Source organism: Sphaerulina musiva (assembly GCF_000320565.1).
Source record: "Sphaerulina musiva SO2202 unplaced genomic scaffold SEPMUscaffold_3, whole genome shotgun sequence".
In the NCBI taxonomy this organism is placed as follows: Eukaryota; Fungi; Ascomycota; class Dothideomycetes; order Mycosphaerellales; family Mycosphaerellaceae; genus Sphaerulina; species Sphaerulina musiva.
The window spans coordinates 1272004-1291634 of record NW_016017385.1 but is presented as its reverse complement, the minus strand read 5'-3'; the positions used below and the strand labels follow the sequence as shown (position 1 = coordinate 1291634).

The following is a 19631-nucleotide window of genomic DNA, read 5'->3' as shown; positions in this document are numbered from 1 at the left end:
GGGAAAGGACGAACCTCTCCATCTCGCTCACAATACTAGGAGGAGAACACACTATGGCCGCCCTCCGATCAGCCTTGCGCGCAGCGCCTCGATTTGTCGTGCGTCCGTCGAGCGTCAACGTCACCTCCGCCCTTGCGAAGCGCACCTATGCCTCTCCATCTCGACGACCAGCAACGGACGACAAGAGCTTGAGTGAGGCCGAAGATGCGTCGGAGGATCTGGAAATGTCCGACCCCAACATGGTATGTCAGCCTGAGCTGCAGAGATGAGGGTGTCAGGGGAGGAGCAGGAAGAGGACGAGGAGGAGAAGGAGAAGAAGGAGGAGAACGGCAGAAGGATTAAGGGAATAGGCATGGGAAGCACGCATTGGGCCCAGGAACGCTGACAAGAGGCACCACAGAACGGAAATTATCCAGACCCAAGCCTGACATCGGCTCTGCCAGTCAAAAGGCAGTTCCGCGATCCATATGGCGACTGGTGAGCACCTTCAAGTATGCCGAGGGAAGAACAACACCCGCTAACATGGACAAGGTGGGACAAGCAAGAACGACGAAACTATGGCGAGCCAGTCCACGAGGATAACGATATTCTCGGTATCTTCTCGACAGAATCATACACACATTTCACTCCGGGCTGGGGCGCTGTCCTGCTCGGCACATTCGTCGGCGCTGTCGGTGTGCTCTGTGGTGTTGTTTACCAATACTACCCAGACAGAGTGAGAGAGCCCACATAGTGGATTCCAAATTGCCGCAGCTAACATATCACAGCCGTCTGTATCACGAACGTTTGTCGATGGCCTTGAAAAAGAGCTTGGTGGACCAAAAGCTCCGCGAGCGCGCAATGGAACTGAAGGGGACGTGCCTGTGCTGGAACGCCACGTTGTCTGAAGTGGCGAACCGGGCATGTATATATCCAGCAAGTAGTTCCTTTGTTATCGTGAATATCAGGTATTTGATAAAGTTCAAGATTGTATATGGTAAGGTACATGTATCATAACACGAACGGCTAACGCAGGATACGAGTACAAGCCTGGTTCTGCCTGAGCCTGGGATTTCCAAAGACTACGCGGATAGAGCGCAGAGCACGGTAAGTCTTTGGTCACTGTTTTCAACTGCAGTTGAGTCTCGCATGAATGTTGCCACAAGCTCAATTTAGCTCATTGACGAACACCGAGTCATAACACATCCAAGTCTTCGGGACCCTGGAATGCCCACATAAAGTGTGGCACCGATTTGCAAAGTGTATGCGCGACGTGAAGACATGGTGTTGGGTATCCTCTGCAATCTGACTGGTTCCATGATAATGGCTCACATTCGAATGATGTACAACTGGGCTATCTCAATTTGATCTGCCATCAGAGAACGCTGCTCGATCTACATCTTATCCCCCTTCCCCTTCAGCTTGCATGGCACGTCTTTCTCTTCTCTCCCGAAGTTCGCGACTGTGGCGGTCGAAGTGGCTCGGTCAATGGCCGCGGGACGATATTAAGTTGAAGCTGGCTTTTCTTCCCTCCTTGCATCTCCTTATTGGACTTATCATCGGTGTCTGAAATGACTTTAGCACCAATGGCAAGAAGCGATAGATCCAGAGGTTCCGATAAGTTGTGGGAGCGTCGTCGGTTTCCGGCCCCGTTGAGGACAAATGGCTCTTCGTTTCTGGTGGCGGACATCGTGAACAAGATGTGGCATTCAGAGTTGGAACTTGTCAGGACTTCTCAAGTACCTCGACTGGAAGGAACAGTGCTCCGCTGCTAGTTACGCTGCATGTTGCATGAAGCTACCTATGGTAGAGGTCTTTCTTTGTTCTGACGAGAACTACGCGACGTCCACGCTTTCGGAACTCGTGCTTGTCGTACAAAGAAACCTGTATGAGATCGTTCGGCAGCACTTTCGCGATTCGTAGTGTTTGTGGTCGAGCTCCGCATTGAGGTAAGCTTGGTATCGGACGGAATCAACCCGAATAAGTACATGCAGTTGGGAGGAAGAAGAGGCAGCTGAGCAAAACCAATACCAAGCCCCAATCATACATGCTGACGGCATCAACGGAAGCGGGTTTGGAGTAACAAGAAGCTGATCTGCAGCAGAGAGCGCTATCCGAGGAGTACTAATGGATAGCGATGCGGTTTTCTGCACTGTGGAAACATGCCCGAGTGATCAGAGGCAGATATTGTGGAACTGCACTCTTCACTTTCTTCGAGCCTCATGCAGGAAAACTGGGAAGCGGCGGGACTGGGATGGACATTAAGATTAGACGTATCTACATATCCGCTGTGGCAGCATTCTGTTTGCTCTCACTGTGTCCAAGCGAATGATGGGGTATCTTTGCCGCTTCAAACCAGTACAAAGCACGCTCGCTATGCGAAGTCAACTCATAAGGTAGGTAGTGAAAATGTCTTTCTCGCTCACAAACGCTGCACGATCCAATCGTCAACAACACTTTCCTCCCCCTCCAGCAAACCCTAATACGCCACGGTTCCGTCTTCTTCGTCCTGTACTGCGAACATAGCCGTCACTCGTGAGCCCGTCACACTTGATACTGCTTGATCCATCGTCAAATCTGGAGTAATCCGCATCACCGTACTGTATTCCGCTCATAGGATCGTCTGGATCAATCTGTCCGAGCTCAATCTTCGTCAAGATGATTTGTGCAAGTTTGTTGAAAGCTTCTTCCACGCCATCTCCTGACAATGCACTCACTTCCAGAGCAGCAGGTATACGGTGGTGGCTCGCCCAGTTCGCCGCGACGCTGGTGCTGATGGCACCTCCCTCACTATCAGTCTGCGCAACAGTTGCTCTTTGCTGACTGCCCAGACCGATTCCTGGTCCAATAGTCCCAGTCCGACTACTCATACTCCCAAAGATATCTCCATCCAGCAGACTATTTTCCTGTTGCTGCTGCACTTCTCTCATCGCCAACTCCGGATCCTCTTTCAAATCTTTCTTGTTCCCCACCAACACCACACTCAACTGCGGACTTCCCATCGCCCTTGCATCGTGCAAAAATTCTCCCAGCCCACGGAATGACTCCGGATTGCTCATATCATATACCAAAATAGCGCCCGCCGCACCTCGATAGTATGATCTGCTCACGCTGCGAAACCTCTCGGTACCTGCGGTGTCCCATAATTGTAGCTTGATCCTTTTCCTTCTGGGAGTGACAGCGTCTCTCCCTCCGCGGTACGTGCCATTTGTGGCTCCCAAGTCTCCGACTTTGACAATCTTGCTCGCGAATTCCACGCCGATTGTTTGAGAGGATAGAATGCGCCATTCGGATTTGACGAAGCGGTGTAAGAGACAAGATTTGCCGCTGTTGGAGGGACCTAGGAGTATGATTTTGGCGAGATAATCATACATGGAGCCCAGTTCCTGTGGGCCATGGCTGCTGCTGGGGATCTCGTTGTTGACTGTATTGGACGATGACGCGGTTCCTCTTCGTTGGCGAGGCATAGTCTCTGCGGCGGTCAGGAGATGTCGGTCTTATCGAAGGTCCATGGTATATGATATAGCACCTTTGCTGTGTGCTGGCAACGATAAGGGATGCGCTCACTTGGACACCTCATGCAGGTGGTCGTCAGGTGAGACTAGAAGTGCTTGGCGTGGGGGAGGTTGTCACATGAAAGACGTCGTTTAGGATATCCTTGCCTACCTTAGCTACCTTGCCTATATAAATACCTTACATGTACATGTATGTATACGTAGGAGGTACATGTAGTGACGAGAGGCAGACTCGGAGATGGCTGCAAACAATTTATTACCAACTCAACTTATCCTATAGGAGCATATCTAGTCTTCGCTCTCATCCCCATCCCATAGTTCAAGCGCGCGAACTCAATCTCAGTCGATACAACCGTATGGAATCCCAGCAAATACCCCCAAGTCCACGTACATCTGCTACGCAAATAGCGGGACTGTGAAGGCACACAAGTACACCAAAAACATATCTCTCGTCCAGGAAGAAGCTTTTTGCGATAGCTCATGATAATCCGCGTGTGCGCAATCGGCTAATCCAACGAATACCCGATCGAGCTGTACTGCCGGATCAAAAGGTCAAAAGATCAAAATCGGAAGCAAAGGAGCTCCTATAATGGCCACGACGCATGGCAATCTGAAATATTCCTTCCATTCCTGCCTGCGTGTACTTCTGGGAACAAGACGCATACCAGATCGTTCCACAGCGATTGCTGAACTTGCCACTCCTAGTAGGCCATCGTGTACCTTCTTCGCGTTGAAGTCCGTACTACATGTAGCCAGAACGATTCAAGGACTAGCATCTGTCGATATCGTGGGGTATTGGCGCCTCGACGGTTACTGGATCTCTTCCGTAGGCTGCCCGGACTTACATAGTTAGTTCTCAGACAGCTAACTTGTGCTATCAATAAATTCGTAGTATCCGAGATGTGGTATGCTTCGCGGGAGGCGCCGGGGTATCGAAGCAGAGTACATACAGGTAGTCAGTAACTACATAGTACTATCATAAGAATAAGCCGACTGATGACATAGGCCGCAAGTCGTTCCAGGACCGGCAGCTAGTCCGCGAGCAGTCTGTATACCCCTACAATAGTACTGGTCACCGACTACGTACTCTACTCTGTTCTAGTATCGGCGCCTCTCGCAGAACAAACCAAATCTCGGACAATAACGAATGTTGATCACACTACAACGTGGTCGAGTATAAAGCAAGCGGTTCGGAGCCATAGCTATGCAGACATTTCACGTCTCTTTCTCTGCAGAAGCAGCTCGAGCTTTCCGCTGACACCGTTGCTGCTTGAGTGCATGCTGTGTGAACGAGGTAGGCCGCTATGGTAAGGTAGTGCGGAAGATGCGGAAGTGTGATATCGTGTATGGAGGAAGTGGTTCCCATGATTGATAGCTCTGTCATTTGAGAGCTACATGTTAGAGGCGGTGAGAGCGATAGTTTTGCGAAAGTGGTCGTCGATACGAGAGTCAGTACTGTAGTTCTACTAGTACGGTAGGTTGGTAAGTAGGTAGTACATGTGAGAGGTAGAGGTAGTGACTTCGCGGAGCAAAAAGTACACCTCCGCCTTGCGCACAGACCCCTGTCATCCTCTCCCTCCCGCTGCGGCTCTGCTCTGCCTCTCACTCTCTTCCAGGTTCCTCTTTCGCACTCGTGAATGCACAGTTACATCAGCCTCAGGTCAGCATTGAATTATCCCTCCGCCCTTCACTCGTCTTGCCATCCGGCGCCGCTTTTCATCAGCTGTTCCGGTGCACGAGCTGCTCTCACGCAATTGGCACTCGTTCTCGTACAGTAATCAGCATCACCATCGCGCATCGGCGACGCGGCGTCCGATGCGAACTCACCAGGACAAATGTCGCCGCATGAATACATGTATACATCGTAGTTCCACAGTCCTCCGTCCAGCAGCACTAAGGCGCGCACATGCGTATTGAACACCGCCTCCACAGTCCCGAATAGCTTCTTGTCCTCGAATGTCACGCTCTCGGCCATGGCTGGAATAGAGCAGGTCGTCGTGCACTCCAAGGTCCGTACCTACTGCTATGCCATGGATGTCAAATGGCCATTATGACATGTGTTAACTCGTGGCCCTACTATAGAGCTATGTCGTACGCTGGATTCAGGTCGCCGAGCACCACTCTATCTCCTGGTCCATTCAGCCCCACAAGAAGAGCATCAACTTTGGCATCTTCAAGCATCCTGGCACACGAAACGCAGGTCTACCAAATGAAGAGGTTGTGGAGACCTCTTCGAGAGATGCTCCCACGACCCCGGCGCTCGATGGGCAGGAGAGACACAGGCAGACGTCGCGACGAGCATCGATGTCCGAGGGCAAAAGTGAGGTGCTCGACAAGCTGCATACCGTGGGCATCAAGTCCGTTGCGTGGGCAGGCAAATGCGAGGCAGATAAAGTGGCCATGGGGCGATATGACGTGCCTGTAGGAGAGGGAGGCGCATATGGCCTGGTCTTTGACAATACTTTCTCCAAACAGATGTCGAAGAATGTCACCCTCGTGCTGATGACCCACCCCACGGACGCGCCCCCAAAGTCAGGGCATCACCTCCACTACTCGCAGGCCTTTTCGAACCAGAGCTCTACTACTGTGATTGGCAAGAGCAGCAGTCCCCCAACCAGACATACGAACGACTCTAGTGACTCCTTGACGTCGAACTTGCACCGAGCCGTGCTGGAGGATCCACGACCGAACTCAAAGGGTGGAGTAGAGAGCAAGGGTACCGAGGGCAGCACCTTCTACACTGGCACGCTGTACAAGAAGAGACGAAAGAAGGGCCAAGGGTACGCGAAGCGTTTCTTTTCGCTGGACTTTACCAGCTCGACTTTGTCGTACTATAGGAATCGACACTCTTCCGCGCTTCGTGGCGCTGTGCCTCTCTCGCTATGTGCCGTAGGTGTGGACGAGAAGACTCGCGAGTTCTCTGTCGACTCAGGCGCAGAGGTGTGGCATCTCAAGTCACGGAATAAGAAGGATTATGAGGGCTGGCGGCAGGCGCTAGATAGGGCGTCCAGCACAGCTTCGTCCTCGATACCTGGAACGCCATTGAGGAATTTGCGCGATTTTCCAGTGTCTCGGTCGCTGAATCCCGAAGAGGAGCGCGAGTGGGCTCGAGTAGAGCAGCTGGTTAGCAAAGTATCGGGCACGCGCGATGCTCTCAGGGTACTGGCGAAAGACACCGATCCGAAGTATTCCTTGGGACCCAGCAACGCACTGGGATTGACCACCTCTGGCAGTAGTAGCAACAACGCCAGTCCCACTACCTCGCACGAATCAACAAGTCAGTACTTTCCTGAGCTTGACGAGCGACGAGAGAGTAAGCGACCGTTTTGGAAGCGAACAGCTAGCGCGGAACGTAGCCCGTCAACTCTGTTTCGCAGAAGCGTGTCAGCACAGCTAGCAGTACCATCGCCTGGGCTGGTAGGACCAAGCTCTCCTCAACCCGGGCACCTGACTGTGCAGAAACGTGCGAGTAGACAGACTCTCCAGTCACCCACTCCGCACCCGGACATGGAAGTGCATGAACGGTGTATGGCATTACTCCAAGACCTCAACCTAGTCGTTGAAGAATTCTCCGATTTGATTGCAGAGAGTAAGAATCGGCGTCAACCTGCGATGCCGACCAACGCCTCAAGAATGTCCATCGACTCGACAGATGACCAAGAGTTCTTCGATGCCACCGATGGTGGCGAGAACCCGTCACAGCTGCTCAATATTCGGCGTTCCAGCGAATTCGACAAACACAATGAGGAAGAAGATCTATTCGACGACCGCTCAGAGGCAGATTCAGATACCAGTAGTGATGCGGGTGACGGCCCTGCAGGTTCTGTGCCTTTCTCCCCGGCCGGCAAAGGATCACCATCGCCTCTCTTTCCGCACAAGCCTGATAAGCTGCCTCCTCTGCCATTACCGCACGCCAAACGAAGGACTACTATACAAGGTCCGCGACAGCCGCCACCCAGCATCATCGGGTTCTTGCGGAAAAACGCAGGAAAGGATTTGAGCCAAGTTGCGATGCCAGTCACAGCCAACGAGCCGACGTCTCTCTTGCAACGTCTGGCTGAGAGTGTCGAGTATCCGCAACTGCTCGACGCCGCAGCAGGGGCCAGCACTCCTGCCGAGCGCCTGATGTATGTGTCAGCATTCGCGGTGTCTTTCTTTTCCTACAATCGAGTCAAAGAGCGCGCTCTGCGCAAGCCATTCAATCCCATGCTTGGAGAGACGTTTGAACTCGTGAGAGAAGATCTGGGGTTTCGTTTCATAGCCGAGAAGGTCAGCCATCACCCAGTACGCATGGCGTGTCAGGCCGAGAGTCTCACAAATGGTGGCTGGTGCTATCTCCAGTCGCCAAAGCCGGAGCAGAAGTTTTGGGGCAAGTCAGTCGAGCTCAACAATGATGGAAGAGCGCGAGTCATCCTACACGCTTCGGGCGAACGTTTCTCGTGGAATCAAGCCACATGCTTCCTGCGCAATGTCATTGCTGGTGAAAAGTATGTTGAGCCTGTCCAGACGATGACAGTGCAAAGCGAGACGAGTGGCTTGCGTGCAATAGTGTCTTTCAAGGCCGGCGGCATGTTTTCAGGTCGCAGCGAAGAATTGACTGTGCAAATCCTGGAAGGCGACTCACCGTCCGACATTGGGCTGGTTGGGAAATGGACCGACAGCTTGAAGCGGACAGATACGGATGAGACGATTTGGAAAGTTGGCGGTCTTGTGCCCAATTCAGCCAAAGTGTATGGTTTCACCACCTTTGCGGCGGCCCTTAACGAAATCACCGAGATTGAAGCAGGTCATCTACCACCTACGGATTCGCGTCTTCGGCCGGACCAGCAGGCTCTTGAGGCAGGTGATTCTGATAAGGCTGAGGGACTCAAGGCTCGTCTAGAGGAGAGACAGCGTGCTCGAAGAAAGGTTTTGGAGACTCATGGGCAGTCATACAAGCCACAATTCTTCGAAAAGGTCGTTAATGTCGAAGGCGACGAGGAGGTATGGACGCTCAAGCAGAACGGCAGCTATTGGGATAAGCGCGCTGCGAACGACTGGCGCGGCGTGCAGGAGGTATTTGAGGTGTAAGAGCTGCTCACTTGCTTGGTATTGCTTCAATTCGCACATACACATTGGAGGAGATGTACCATCTTTGTAAAATGGCATTGGGTAGCGAGAGGAAACAATGAATGCATATTCTCGTCGTTGATACAAGCTGCTGACATCCGTGCCGTGTATTTCGTTTTGCAAGAACAATAACAGTATGCTCTCTGCTGTGGCAATGTAGACGCAGTAGATGTCAGTGTCTGGCTCCACCAATGATCGTCGCGTGAAGGTAAAGTTGCACGGACTGCGTCGTTCACGTCCGTTTTCTCCATCGCACCACCACGCGGGGCCATCATCAGTTACATCTCTCTCCCTTTGTGTGACATCCCTCAGCGAGAGAAACCGAGGAAAGCTGGCATGCGAGGAATACCGTCTCCACGAAGAGGTCTCCGTCGACTCATCATCTTCACCGGAGTCATCTTTCTCGGCCCTTCCATTGCCGCCAAATTGTACTCGTCGTGGAACGAAGTGTCCATCAGCAACGCGAAGCGGCAACTCGAGCTTGAGCGTCTGGACCTGGAGCGGAAGCGTCTGCAGGAACGCGACAGCACGTGAATAGCGCGACGGAGAAGTGAAGTCAAGTGAAACGAAGGACTGCAGAGTTCCGATTCTTTCACTTTTGACCTGGTTGCCTGAGGTCCTGACGCGGGAGAAAGTGGCGTGAACCTTAAATCTGGAGGTATCGGATCTATCGATACCTACCTGACCTAGGGTACTGGATCTGTTATCCTCTCCTCCACTTCAAGTTCCTCACATCCATACGCCCTCTCGCTCGAGTACACGACCGCTACCTCCCATTCTGTCGCATTTCGGCCATACTTCCACCGCGTCTGATACACACTCACGGCACTCGACCCCGACCGCCAAGATGCTCAAGATATGGAGCATGAAGCAGCAGCAGCAAAAGAGCGAGGCTGCTGCGGGCGGCGCGAAGAAGAAGAAGGTCACGGCGGCGCAGTTGCGAGTCCAGAAAGGTCAGTAATACCTGCTTGTCGTCCTTCCCATCATCCTTCCCAACGTCGCATCTTACCAGACTAACTTTGTCTCCTTCCAGATCTCTCGGAACTCTCCCTCGGCTCCACCATGAAAACGCACTTCCCCAACGCCGACGACATCCTCAACTTCACCCTCACTCTCACACCCGACGAAGGACTCTACAAAGGCGGAGTCTTCAACTTCTCCTTCGTCATCAGCCAAAACTTCCCTCACGAACCACCCAAAGTCAAATGCAAAGAGAAGATCTACCACCCCAACATCGACCTCGAAGGCAATGTCTGTTTGAACATTCTCCGAGAAGATTGGAAACCTGTGCTCAATTTGAATGCGGTGATTGTGGGGTTGCAGTTCTTGTTCCTCGAGCCGAATGCTAGCGATCCGTTGAACAAAGAGGCCGCGAATGATTTGATGAGCGATAGGGATCGGTTTAAGAGGAATGTGAGGAGTGCTATGGCGGGTGGTAATGTCAAGGGGGAAGCATTTGATCGGGTTATGAAGTAAGAGAGAGAGAGAGAGAGAGGGACCGATCATGATTATGGGCGTCGGAGCTGGAGCGAGTACAGTGCATTTTAGGCGCGGGGGGTGACTTTCTTTTCCTCTTGGGGGAGTGGGACGACAACACAATCGGAGAAGCGAGATATAGGCATAGAGCGCCCTCGTTTAGACAGTCATGCTCTCGGGACCATTCAGCTGATCAATTACTAAGGACCTTAGACTGGCATTCCAATCGTAACTTGAATCTGGGTTCATTATGCTACATTACTGTCTGTACTACGGCAACATGTCGCTCACGCCATCTCCAGCCCGCCACCCAGCCACGCTATGCTCACAAGTCCTTAAAAGCCCTCTGTGCATAAAGATGTTTGTCCGTCGTCTCCAAAACTTCCAATCTACCCCCTACAGCGACTTTGCCCTCATTCTTCGGAATACACATCATTCCAAAGCAGGGTTTATATTTCGCCACACCCCCATCATCCACTCTCCGGAAATTCATCAGCGTGTCCCACGGCTGTTTGGCATGCTTCTCCGCCGTGTCGGGATTCACATTGGGAACCTGACAACGCGCACAGCGAGCGACGACGTCCAGATCGAGTCGGTATAGAGCTTCTTCAGACGGGATGGAGGTGGAGATGCGCACGCGCTTCCACGTGTCTTCTTCCCAGGGGTGGTCGTCGCGGCCGCGGATGATGATGTTGGGGCGGAAACGTTCGATGGTCAGGGCGTCGGGGGAATGGGGTTGGTGGCCGAGACGCTTGTTGAGATCTTTGATGGATGCTTCGCTGGCGATTTGGAGGGACATGACGTCGGCGAAATGATGGGGGGTGTCTTTGCCATAGAGTTCTTTGGTGCCGTTGATGGCTACCATGCGGTATGTCGGGCCCTTGTAGACGAGAGAGACGTCCTTGTCGAAGAATTTGCAGAAGATGGAATTGATCTCGTCGCCGTAGAGATAGCCGTCGGTATCTTTGTCCCAGATGTTCACGGTCTCGAGGGTGGTGTTGGTGGAAAGCCAGGATTGGGAGGGAAATGCGGGAATGGAGACTCGTCCTTCGGTGTTGTGGATCGAAATGTCTAGCATTTGTTGGCCTTTGTGTTCGCCTTCTCCCTCGCTGATGGAGGTGTCGATGAGGGTCATGCGTGGGTCACTGCGGATGGTGAGAAACTTTTTCGTGGACATGTCGATGAACATCCAGTTCCGATCGAGCGTGAGACCGGCTTTTTTGAGCCGAGTCGAGTCGACTTCGATTCCCCGGCATGATTTGATAGGGTAGATACGAAGGGATGTGATCTCGGTTGGTGGTGGTATAGGCGGCCTACTGGAGTCCGATTTCTCTTCAGATGAGGTGGCAATGCCAAAGTTGTCGGTCCTCTTAGTGACATCGGACCCGATGGAGCTCCCATATAGTACTACTGTGATGAGCCCCACCACACATGCAGCAAGAAGATATCCTGAGTATCCCCAGTCGAGATCTTGGGTGTTCCAGAATTTGGGATGATTGTACATGTTCACGGCAGCTTTTGGCATGCCAAGAATGCCGTTAATGATGCCGGTCAGACCCATGTTGGCGCAAGTCGATGCAATCCTTGTCAACGAGTGCTTGTAATAGGCTATATGTATGACAGGTCGAGTGTCGCGGAAGAGTACATGTAGTGGCCGAAGCTCGAATGCGAAGATAGGTGTGGACAGATGACGGTATGCGGGTAGCCCTGAGCGACGAGCGAACTCCAAGCGCCGAGTACCAGGGTCTCAAGCTGTTTTCGTAGCACGATGACACCAGACGTCGTTCTCGGCAATAGCTTGATCGTGCGGATCAAGATGGACTTCGATGAAATGAAGATGAGATCGGCGTTCAAACAACCGAGTCGAGGCCAAGCTTACCCGAGCGCGGGCGGGCCGTCTCTCTCGGCCTATAAAAAGCTTACCTAATAACCTGACCGGTGGGCCTTACGCAGTCGAGCTTCAGCTTTGTGTCTGATATCATCCTCGTGGCCTGGACCTTTTTTCAAAAGTCCATGAGTGCTGGCATAGTGATGGAGAGGTTGCTGCGCCAGAAGAATGGTCTTCACTGTGGACACTGTTCTTCTTATTGGCTAGAGATCCAACCAACGCATACCTCCTACGGGCGCCTGCTAGGTGGTGGCTGGTCTGCCGATGGCCCACCGTAGGCGCAAAGCAAGAGGTACCTAAGGTACCTACCTACCTACCTACCTACCTACCTACCTACTACCTACTACCTACTACCTACTACCTACCTGCCTGCCTGCCTGCCTGCCTATCTAGCCCTAAGGGCTACCTTACCTAAAATTCAGAAGAGAAGGACAAAGAGAAGAACAAAGAGAAGGGAAGGCCAAGGACAAGGACAAGGACAAGGACAAGGAGGAGGAGAAGGAGGAGGAGGAGGAGAACATTCCGTACCACCAACGGGCAGGCCTGTAGCGGCGGGGCTATAGGCAGCCCTTGGATTCGTCTAACCGCAGCCCTAGACGTAATACACCTACACAGTACGTAATATACCTACCTCCGATAAGTCCGCGATTCCGCTTCTTGTTATCGACGTATAAGGTAGGAAAAAAAAGCGAAGGTACCTCGCCGCTCGCGAGTCGCGACTATCGTACCGCTACCTCGCGTACTACCTTCTACTCCCCTACGAATCTGCCTCGTAGAAGCCGATTATTAATCGCCCTAAAAACTTATATATATAAGTATATAGTAGTAAGGTATACTTACGATTAACAATCGTATTTTGAAGAGGTAAAGGCAGATTCGTAAAGGAGAGTCGCGAGACTCGCGACAAAGGCCTCAGGCGGGCTTTGGGCGGTAGAGTATATTACGTCGATAACGAGATGTCGAGGTGTGTTACGTCTAGGGCTGCGGTTAGACGAATCCAAGGGCTGCCTATAGCCCCGCCGGCCTGTAGGACATATCAGGATTTATTGGGTAAACTTTAATATACCTTACCTATGATCTTACGATTCCTTGAAACCCTAGGGCCTAGCTTCCCATAAGGTAGACGACGCTCTCTTACTGTAGAGAGGAGCTTCGTGCTCAACTTATTTCAAGTATCTAATACTTACTGTTTGGATTTACTCCCTCCAGGACGAGAGACATTACTGCAAAGGAACGTACCCCGTTATCCTAATAACGTTACAGCGGGTCCTAACAGCTGATAACGTTCGGCTTGGCGTTACGAGGGACCAACAGCACAAGGGCATCCAGAGTGCATACTGTAGCTAGGGGACTAACAGTACTGTATGAGTGGGACCAACAATGCAAGGGAGGAGAGCAAAACCAACAGTGTAAGGGCAGGAGTCCTACAGTAGAAGGGGAAGGCGAAATCTCAGGTAACGTTGCTTCCCTTGTACTGTTTATTCTCCCGGAGTACGGTTTTTGAGAGTTGAGAATGTTCCGGCATCGTATCCGTACTGTTGATAGGCTGTACTAGAAATCTAGAATGCTATCGACCTGTCGCCTGCCTCTGTAAAACCTTGAGGAAAGAGCAGGGTAGCTAAGCAAAAAGTTTCGAGCCCATGAGCTCGAAGTAATAGATGCCGACAAGGCAGAAGATACGTATATACATATAAAGGATCATTATCTCCGCATCTGTTCCAAGAGTGCGCACCTGCTATCGAAACATACCTACTCAACACACGCTCCCAAAGTAGCTCGCCAGACTTAGAGGCCCTGCTCTTTGTACTGTCACCGATCCCTACGAGGTTCTACTAGCACGACTGGTTGCTCGACGTTATATGTGAGATTGCTTCGAGCTTCGAGCTGAACGACTGGGTGGCTAAGCCGATCACAGACAGGATTGGGCCCACGACACCATAAATCACCACAATGAACACATACAAGACCCTAGCTCTGCACCTGGGAATAGTTCTGTGCCTCCTGCAAATTCCGCATCATGTTACCGCATATTGCAAGTTCTGCCTCACTGCTGGAGAAGAAGCATGTTACGACGATGCCGGAAATTGTGTACCTACTACCCGTGAAAAATTCAACTGGCTTGTTGGGAAGAAGACTTGCTGCGATAACACAACATATCCGCATCTCAAATGTGAAGCGTGTGTCGGTGGACATTAGTGAGCGTACTACAGAGGGAGTGAGTTGGTCTTGATGAGGGTTTGGACGATGGCAAAAGGAACAACACAGTCGTATATAGGATGTCTATGCCAGGTTGGCTGTCTCTCTGCCTAACCAGAGAAGACGGGTTGTTGGGGAGAGACGAGCGCGCTTCGTTGGTCCAGGGGCGTCGAAGTTGTCGCTATGCGTCCTTTTCTTCGCCATAGTAGTAGAATACCTATAGTTGCGTGTGCTGGCTGGCGCATACATAAATGGCTCAGCTCATCGTTTCTCTTGGAGGCGTGACCTCTATATATGGCTTCTATGCTTTCCTCTCCTTCCCGTCAGTGCCACTATGACAACTACTGTACCTGACATTCCCAATCCTTCTTGCACCAACGACCCGTGACGAGCTCTTCCAACGACACGGTATCGTCGCAGTCCTCTTGCCGTCCGGAAAAGCCGCTGTCGAAGGCTTCAGTGATCTTGTTGACCAGATCCTGCTAGCACCAAGAGCGAGCACAAGCCCATTCATTCTAGACTGCCAGTGCTTTGGGAGCTACCTACCACATCCAGAAATTCCGAGACTGTAGGATATCTGGCGCCGGAGCAGGAAAGCGAAACGACTTACGGCAAACCGGTCGATATATGGGCTGCTGGATGTGTCGGTGTTCAAATTGCTTCTAAGAGAGCGCGACTTTACAACTCGATATCTCGTGCTTGGCTGCGTTGTTTGACGGGGGAAGTGTATGCAGAACGTATGATTTACAGACGAACGAGGAGTGCATGCAGCATGCTTGGAAGGGATCGGCAGGGTAGCCAGACAATGCGCAGTCCCTGCACTACAGTGTATATACGAACTTTCCCTAGTATTTCGATACGTTATGTCCTACGGGCGGCCTTACCTAGTAATCTTATTGTGCAAAAACACATGTACATGTACCTGTCCGTGGACCCTTTTACCGTACATTTACCAGGTAGCAAAGACACCTAAATACCTATCGAGCCGTCAGAGACAGCCGCTTGGAGGGGCGAAATCTGCGTTTGACGTCATAGTGTTTGGCAGACACTCTGGTTGTCTGGTACAGACGGCATCGCATCTCCTCCTCCAGAAAATATCAATTCGCGCTATCTTGTGAGAGTAAGAGGTAGAGGGTATGGCGGTTCGAAGCTCTCCCTAATATTGCACGCACATGTCTAGAAGCAAAAGACACCTATTGATGACTTGGAACTCAAAGATGCCAGTGCCAGTAGCGCGAACATGGTCGGGCAAGCCCGCTCAAATCGGCATATTTTCGCTTTTCGGTACTGAGCAACAACTGAGCCTCAACTGACAGTACGAGTATTATTCTCTGGTCGTCGTCACTAAGTTCACACAATCCACATAATATATCTTGACTTGCAGACTTGAGCAGCAGAGATGCCGGACAAAGATGCTTCGACACCGAGGGTCTTCCTGATCCGACATGGGCAGACTTTGTGGAGTATGTCAGGCCAGCATACCGGCAAGACGGATATCCTCATGACAGCAGAAGGCGAAGACCAAGTCAGAGGGACGGGACGTATGGTATATGGTAATGGGAAACTGTTGGATCCCCAGAAAATAGCCAAAGTCTTCGTCTCGCCCCGGACAAGAGCAATTAGAACATACGAATTGCTATCTGGACGAAACGATGGTTATGAAATCACCGAATCTCTCGCCGAATGGGACTACGGGTTCGTCTGCATCTTTCCACCTCCGAGAGAAAATCACAGTACTGACTATGACATGTTCAGCGAGTATGAAGGTCTCAAACCTGCCGAGATCCGCTCAAAGCGAAAAGAGCAAGGTCTCGATACCGAACGCCCTTGGGATATCTGGACCGATGGCTGTGCAGGTGGAGAATCGCCCGCGCAGGTCACGGCTCGCATTGATAGTCTCATTGCTGAGATCAAGAAGCTGCAAGCACCTCATATGAAGGATGCTGAGCCGAAAGACGTCGTCCTGGTGGCTCATGGTCACCTTACCCGAGCTTTTGCAAGGAGATGGTTGGGTTACGATCTATCGTTCCCACTCTCCCTGATGATGGAACCTGGAGGTGTTGGTGTGCTCAGCTATCAGCATCACAATGTTGAGGAGCCGGCACTTTTGCTTGGAATTGGATTTCCCTTGCAACAGTGATGGCATTGTCGATTTTGCGATAAGAAATGGGACGTTGGCATCGTCATTGAAGTATAGATGAGAGCAATCCGCAGTAGTTTTCTGCATGTCGCCCTGGCCCCGTAGTAGAATCCGTCCACTTGGTTCCTTGAGCTCAGCGTCCTAGTATGGCGAGCATGCGAGATTAGATGCTGTCATCCATCATCGAGCAATGATCCACGGCCATGGTAAGCGTATAATCTTGTCAACTGTGAGAGTGTATGAATCTCTCTGCATGTCCTCAGATTGTTCTGACGTCCAGATTGGCTATGTAATGACATTTATTGGCAGTTAAGTGGCGTACAAGCCGCCAGCTTCATGTTGGGCTCCCGAGCATCGCAAAAGTGCCGAGGTCGGAATAGCTACTAGGCCTCCCTTGCGATGCGAAGCCGATCGGCCCAGCGCAATGTAGTTAACATATGGTCATTAGACAAGGCGTGCCTGTTGCGGTTCTCTATGACTCTATGAGAGCTTGTTGTGAGGTAGGTATAGGTTGATTTTTGACCACGCTTTAGGGGGTCGCTCGTTTATTGCACGGAAAGCTTGGCTCAGTGTGCCGTGCATGTGATGTACACCCCAGTACGACAATTGTAGCCGTTGACCAGTATGTTGTTCAGGACGCGTCGCCAGCAATTTGATTGGTTGATTGAGCGGACTTGCCAGTGCAAAAGCGAGTGAAACCAAACATTGCGCAGCGCGCGGCGTACCGGAAAGACCGGCTGGAGCGACGCGATGGTTTCAGAGCCAGTGTCGAAAGATGAGTGAATGGAGGAATCATGAAGTAGCACGTAGGAAGGTCGTGCGTGGATTTATGATTGCACCTCAGCCTGTCCTCAGGTATGCCATGATGTTACCACCTAGCGAGAGAAGCTCAAATTGCACGCTTCACGTGACTGGGATCCCACTTTGCGCCTGCATCATCATAGCATTGACATTACACTCTGCACTGCCTCCGCGTCCATCTTCATCTCTCGACAACACCAAAATTCCTCCCTATCGCCGCCATTCTCTTTCGATACCTACAACCGCATTTCAGGTCAGTGCCTCTCCCCGTGTGGTCCTTCACCTGCAGGCAGTTGCGGTGGGGAAAGAGGGGGTGTACGTGCGTGCGTGCGTGCGTGTGTGTGTGTGCCTTGGTCCTGGGCATCAAGCTACGAGTGCGGTGGGCATCCAAAACAGCTTGCGACTGCATTTGGCGACAGCGAGGTCGGGCGGCGTCGCGAAGGGGCCAGAGATGTCTCGAGCCACATTAGGTGTGCCGTGATCGCGACTACTCCTACTCGAATCGACCTTGACCGCTCCTGCGCACTTCACGTCAATCAACGGCACCTCCTTCGCCGCTCAAGGACTGCGTCTCAGACACCGCACTCTCGCAAACACACACGCACACACGCACACACACACTCTCACACACACCCACATACACACTTGGGCATCGCGCCAGTCCTGCTCGTACCATTTTTCGCGGCTGTCCTTTCGCGCAAGCTACACCACTGACACTGCCACTCGCTACAGTCCCTGAACGAAAACACCAACTCGCAAAAATGGGTTACGAAGACTCCGTCTACCTCGCGAAGCTTGCTGAGCAGGCTGAGCGCTATGAGGGTGAGTCACCTGTGCCTCTACAATCGATACCACATTCGCTGACACTGCGCCAGAAATGGTCGAGAACATGAAGGCTGTTGCCTCCGCCGACCAGGAACTGTCCGTTGAGGAGCGAAATTTGCTTTCCGTCGCCTACAAGAACGTCATCGGCGCTCGTCGTGCTTCCTGGCGCATCGTGACCAGCATCGAGCAGAAGGAGGAGTCTAAGGGCAACGAGCAGCAGGTGACCCTGATCAAGGAGTACCGCCAGAAGATCGAGGCCGAATTGGCGAAGATCTGCGAAGACATTCTCGAGGTTTTGGACAAGCACCTCATTCCTTCTGCCCAGAGTGGCGAGTCGAAGGTCTTCTATCACAAGATGTACGTTCATGTCCGGTCCAACACACATTCACCGAGCTTGCGACGCTAATCGTGTGCTTGCTTTGTAGGAAGGGAGACTACCACCGCTACCTGGCTGAGTTCGCCATGGGTGACAAGCGCAAGACTTCCGCGGACAAGTCGCTCGAGGCGTACCAGGCTGCCACCGAGGTTGCTAGCACTGATCTCGCGCCAACTCACCCCATCCGCCTTGGCCTCGCCCTCAACTTTTCCGTTTTCTACTACGAGATCCTCAACTCCCCCGACAAGGCTTGCCAAATGGCCAAGACCTCATTCGATGAGGCTATTGCTGGTAAGTGCCTTGGTGGGCTGTTCTCATCGAAATCCACTGACATAGTCGCAGAGCTCGACACCCTATCTGAGGAGAGCTACAAGGACTCCACGCTTATCATGCAACTGCTCCGTGACAACTTGGTAAGTACATGTATGTCTGTACACCATGTATGGCAACACCGCTGACCTCCCCGCTAGACTCTCTGGACTTCTTCCGAGGCCGAGCCTGCTCAGGATGCACCAGCTGCTGAGGGCGAGTCCAAGGACACCAGCGATGCGCCAGCGGCCGAAGATGCCAAGCCCGCTGCATAGATTATGAGTGACGTTTCCTTAACATACATCGACGGTCCTTCGTTGATAGCGGGTGTGGCAACGTGTGTTGCTGGAGCAGGAGGAACATACTCTTTTTCTTGGAACGTAGAGGTTGGAGGCAGAGAGAAGGAATTTCCTGCATGATCATGCTACCCCCTACAACGCGACCCCTGCATGCCTTTTGAAGACCTCAATACCGCAAATTCCGCAACACCAAAAACCTGAAAGTGAACTTTTACTCCTCTGCTCACTTCCAGTATCTTTCGTTCAAAGCTGTGGTCAGCTTGTGCTCCTTTCGCGACAGCCATACATTTTACATGCGAACATGTCCGATGCAGTCACCACATATCGGCAAGGGCCGCCCATATGGGCAGCATATGTAGTCGTCATCCCTGAGGTCAACGTGCAGACGCAGCTGTTTCCATAATGTACCTACATGTACCTATCAATAGGTAACCCATCAGCGCAAACCTGAGACTCACGACAGAGCAATCCCAAAATGCGAAGCCAGTTTGCTGTTTCATGTCACGTCTGTCAAGATTCTACCTTGTGCATACCTACCTTACCTACCTTTAGGTAGCGCAGAACTCTCGAAACTTGGGTTTCTTCCACCCCCGTCCATATCAATCATATTTTATGCAGCTGTCACCGTGTGTATGCGAACGACTGGGCGATCATGTAGCGGTTTCATGAGCAAGGCAGGAGGATACCGGCGCGATGGATGGTGGCTGAGGTATCATTC

The 19631-nt window shown here is 52.0% G+C and overlaps 7 protein-coding genes across 7 annotated transcripts; 5 read left to right on the top strand and 2 right to left on the bottom strand.

Annotated features, from left to right (window-relative positions):
• Positions 1 to 6: 6 nt before the first annotated feature.
• Positions 7 to 1093, top strand: SEPMUDRAFT_148112 (uncharacterized protein). Its single transcript, XM_016904711.1, has 4 exons — positions 7 to 242; positions 401 to 477; positions 532 to 715; positions 768 to 1093. The coding sequence occupies exons 1-4, from the start codon at positions 54 to 56 to the stop codon at positions 885 to 887; spliced, it is 570 nt and encodes a 189-aa protein (XP_016762514.1). The 5' UTR covers positions 7 to 53; the 3' UTR covers positions 888 to 1093.
• A 1144-nt stretch (positions 1094 to 2237) lies between these two features.
• SEPMUDRAFT_148111 (P-loop containing nucleoside triphosphate hydrolase protein) lies at positions 2238 to 3499 on the bottom strand. Its single transcript, XM_016904710.1, has one exon. The coding sequence runs from the start codon at positions 3444 to 3446 to the stop codon at positions 2427 to 2429; it is 1020 nt and encodes a 339-aa protein (XP_016762513.1). The 5' UTR covers positions 3447 to 3499; the 3' UTR covers positions 2238 to 2426.
• A 1669-nt stretch (positions 3500 to 5168) lies between these two features.
• Positions 5169 to 8663, top strand: SEPMUDRAFT_162513 (Oxysterol_BP-domain-containing protein). The gene is made up of 2 exons (XM_016908007.1): positions 5169 to 5503; positions 5577 to 8663. Exons 1-2 carry the CDS (start codon positions 5468 to 5470, stop codon positions 8562 to 8564), a joined length of 3024 nt encoding a protein of 1007 aa, XP_016762512.1. The 5' UTR covers positions 5169 to 5467; the 3' UTR covers positions 8565 to 8663.
• Positions 8664 to 8874: 211 nt separating this feature from the next.
• On the top strand, positions 8875 to 10298 carry SEPMUDRAFT_148109 (UQ_con-domain-containing protein). The gene is made up of 2 exons (XM_016904709.1): positions 8875 to 9556; positions 9637 to 10298. The coding sequence occupies exons 1-2, from the start codon at positions 9451 to 9453 to the stop codon at positions 10077 to 10079; spliced, it is 549 nt and encodes a 182-aa protein (XP_016762511.1). The 5' UTR covers positions 8875 to 9450; the 3' UTR covers positions 10080 to 10298.
• Positions 10299 to 10318: 20 nt separating this feature from the next.
• On the bottom strand, positions 10319 to 11887 carry SEPMUDRAFT_148108 (MOSC-domain-containing protein). The gene has a single exon (XM_016904708.1). The coding sequence runs from the start codon at positions 11638 to 11640 to the stop codon at positions 10405 to 10407; it is 1236 nt and encodes a 411-aa protein (XP_016762510.1). The 5' UTR covers positions 11641 to 11887; the 3' UTR covers positions 10319 to 10404.
• A 3583-nt stretch (positions 11888 to 15470) lies between these two features.
• On the top strand, positions 15471 to 16812 carry SEPMUDRAFT_148107 (phosphoglycerate mutase-like protein). Its single transcript, XM_016904707.1, has 2 exons — positions 15471 to 15858; positions 15919 to 16812. Exons 1-2 carry the CDS (start codon positions 15563 to 15565, stop codon positions 16301 to 16303), a joined length of 681 nt encoding a protein of 226 aa, XP_016762509.1. The 5' UTR covers positions 15471 to 15562; the 3' UTR covers positions 16304 to 16812.
• Positions 16813 to 17653: 841 nt separating this feature from the next.
• Positions 17654 to 19341, top strand: SEPMUDRAFT_148106 (TH14-3-3 protein). Its single transcript, XM_016904706.1, has 5 exons — positions 17654 to 17926; positions 17980 to 18286; positions 18355 to 18596; positions 18648 to 18718; positions 18776 to 19341. Exons 1-5 carry the CDS (start codon positions 17866 to 17868, stop codon positions 18887 to 18889), a joined length of 795 nt encoding a protein of 264 aa, XP_016762508.1. The 5' UTR covers positions 17654 to 17865; the 3' UTR covers positions 18890 to 19341.
• The last annotated feature ends 290 nt before the right edge of the window (positions 19342 to 19631 follow it).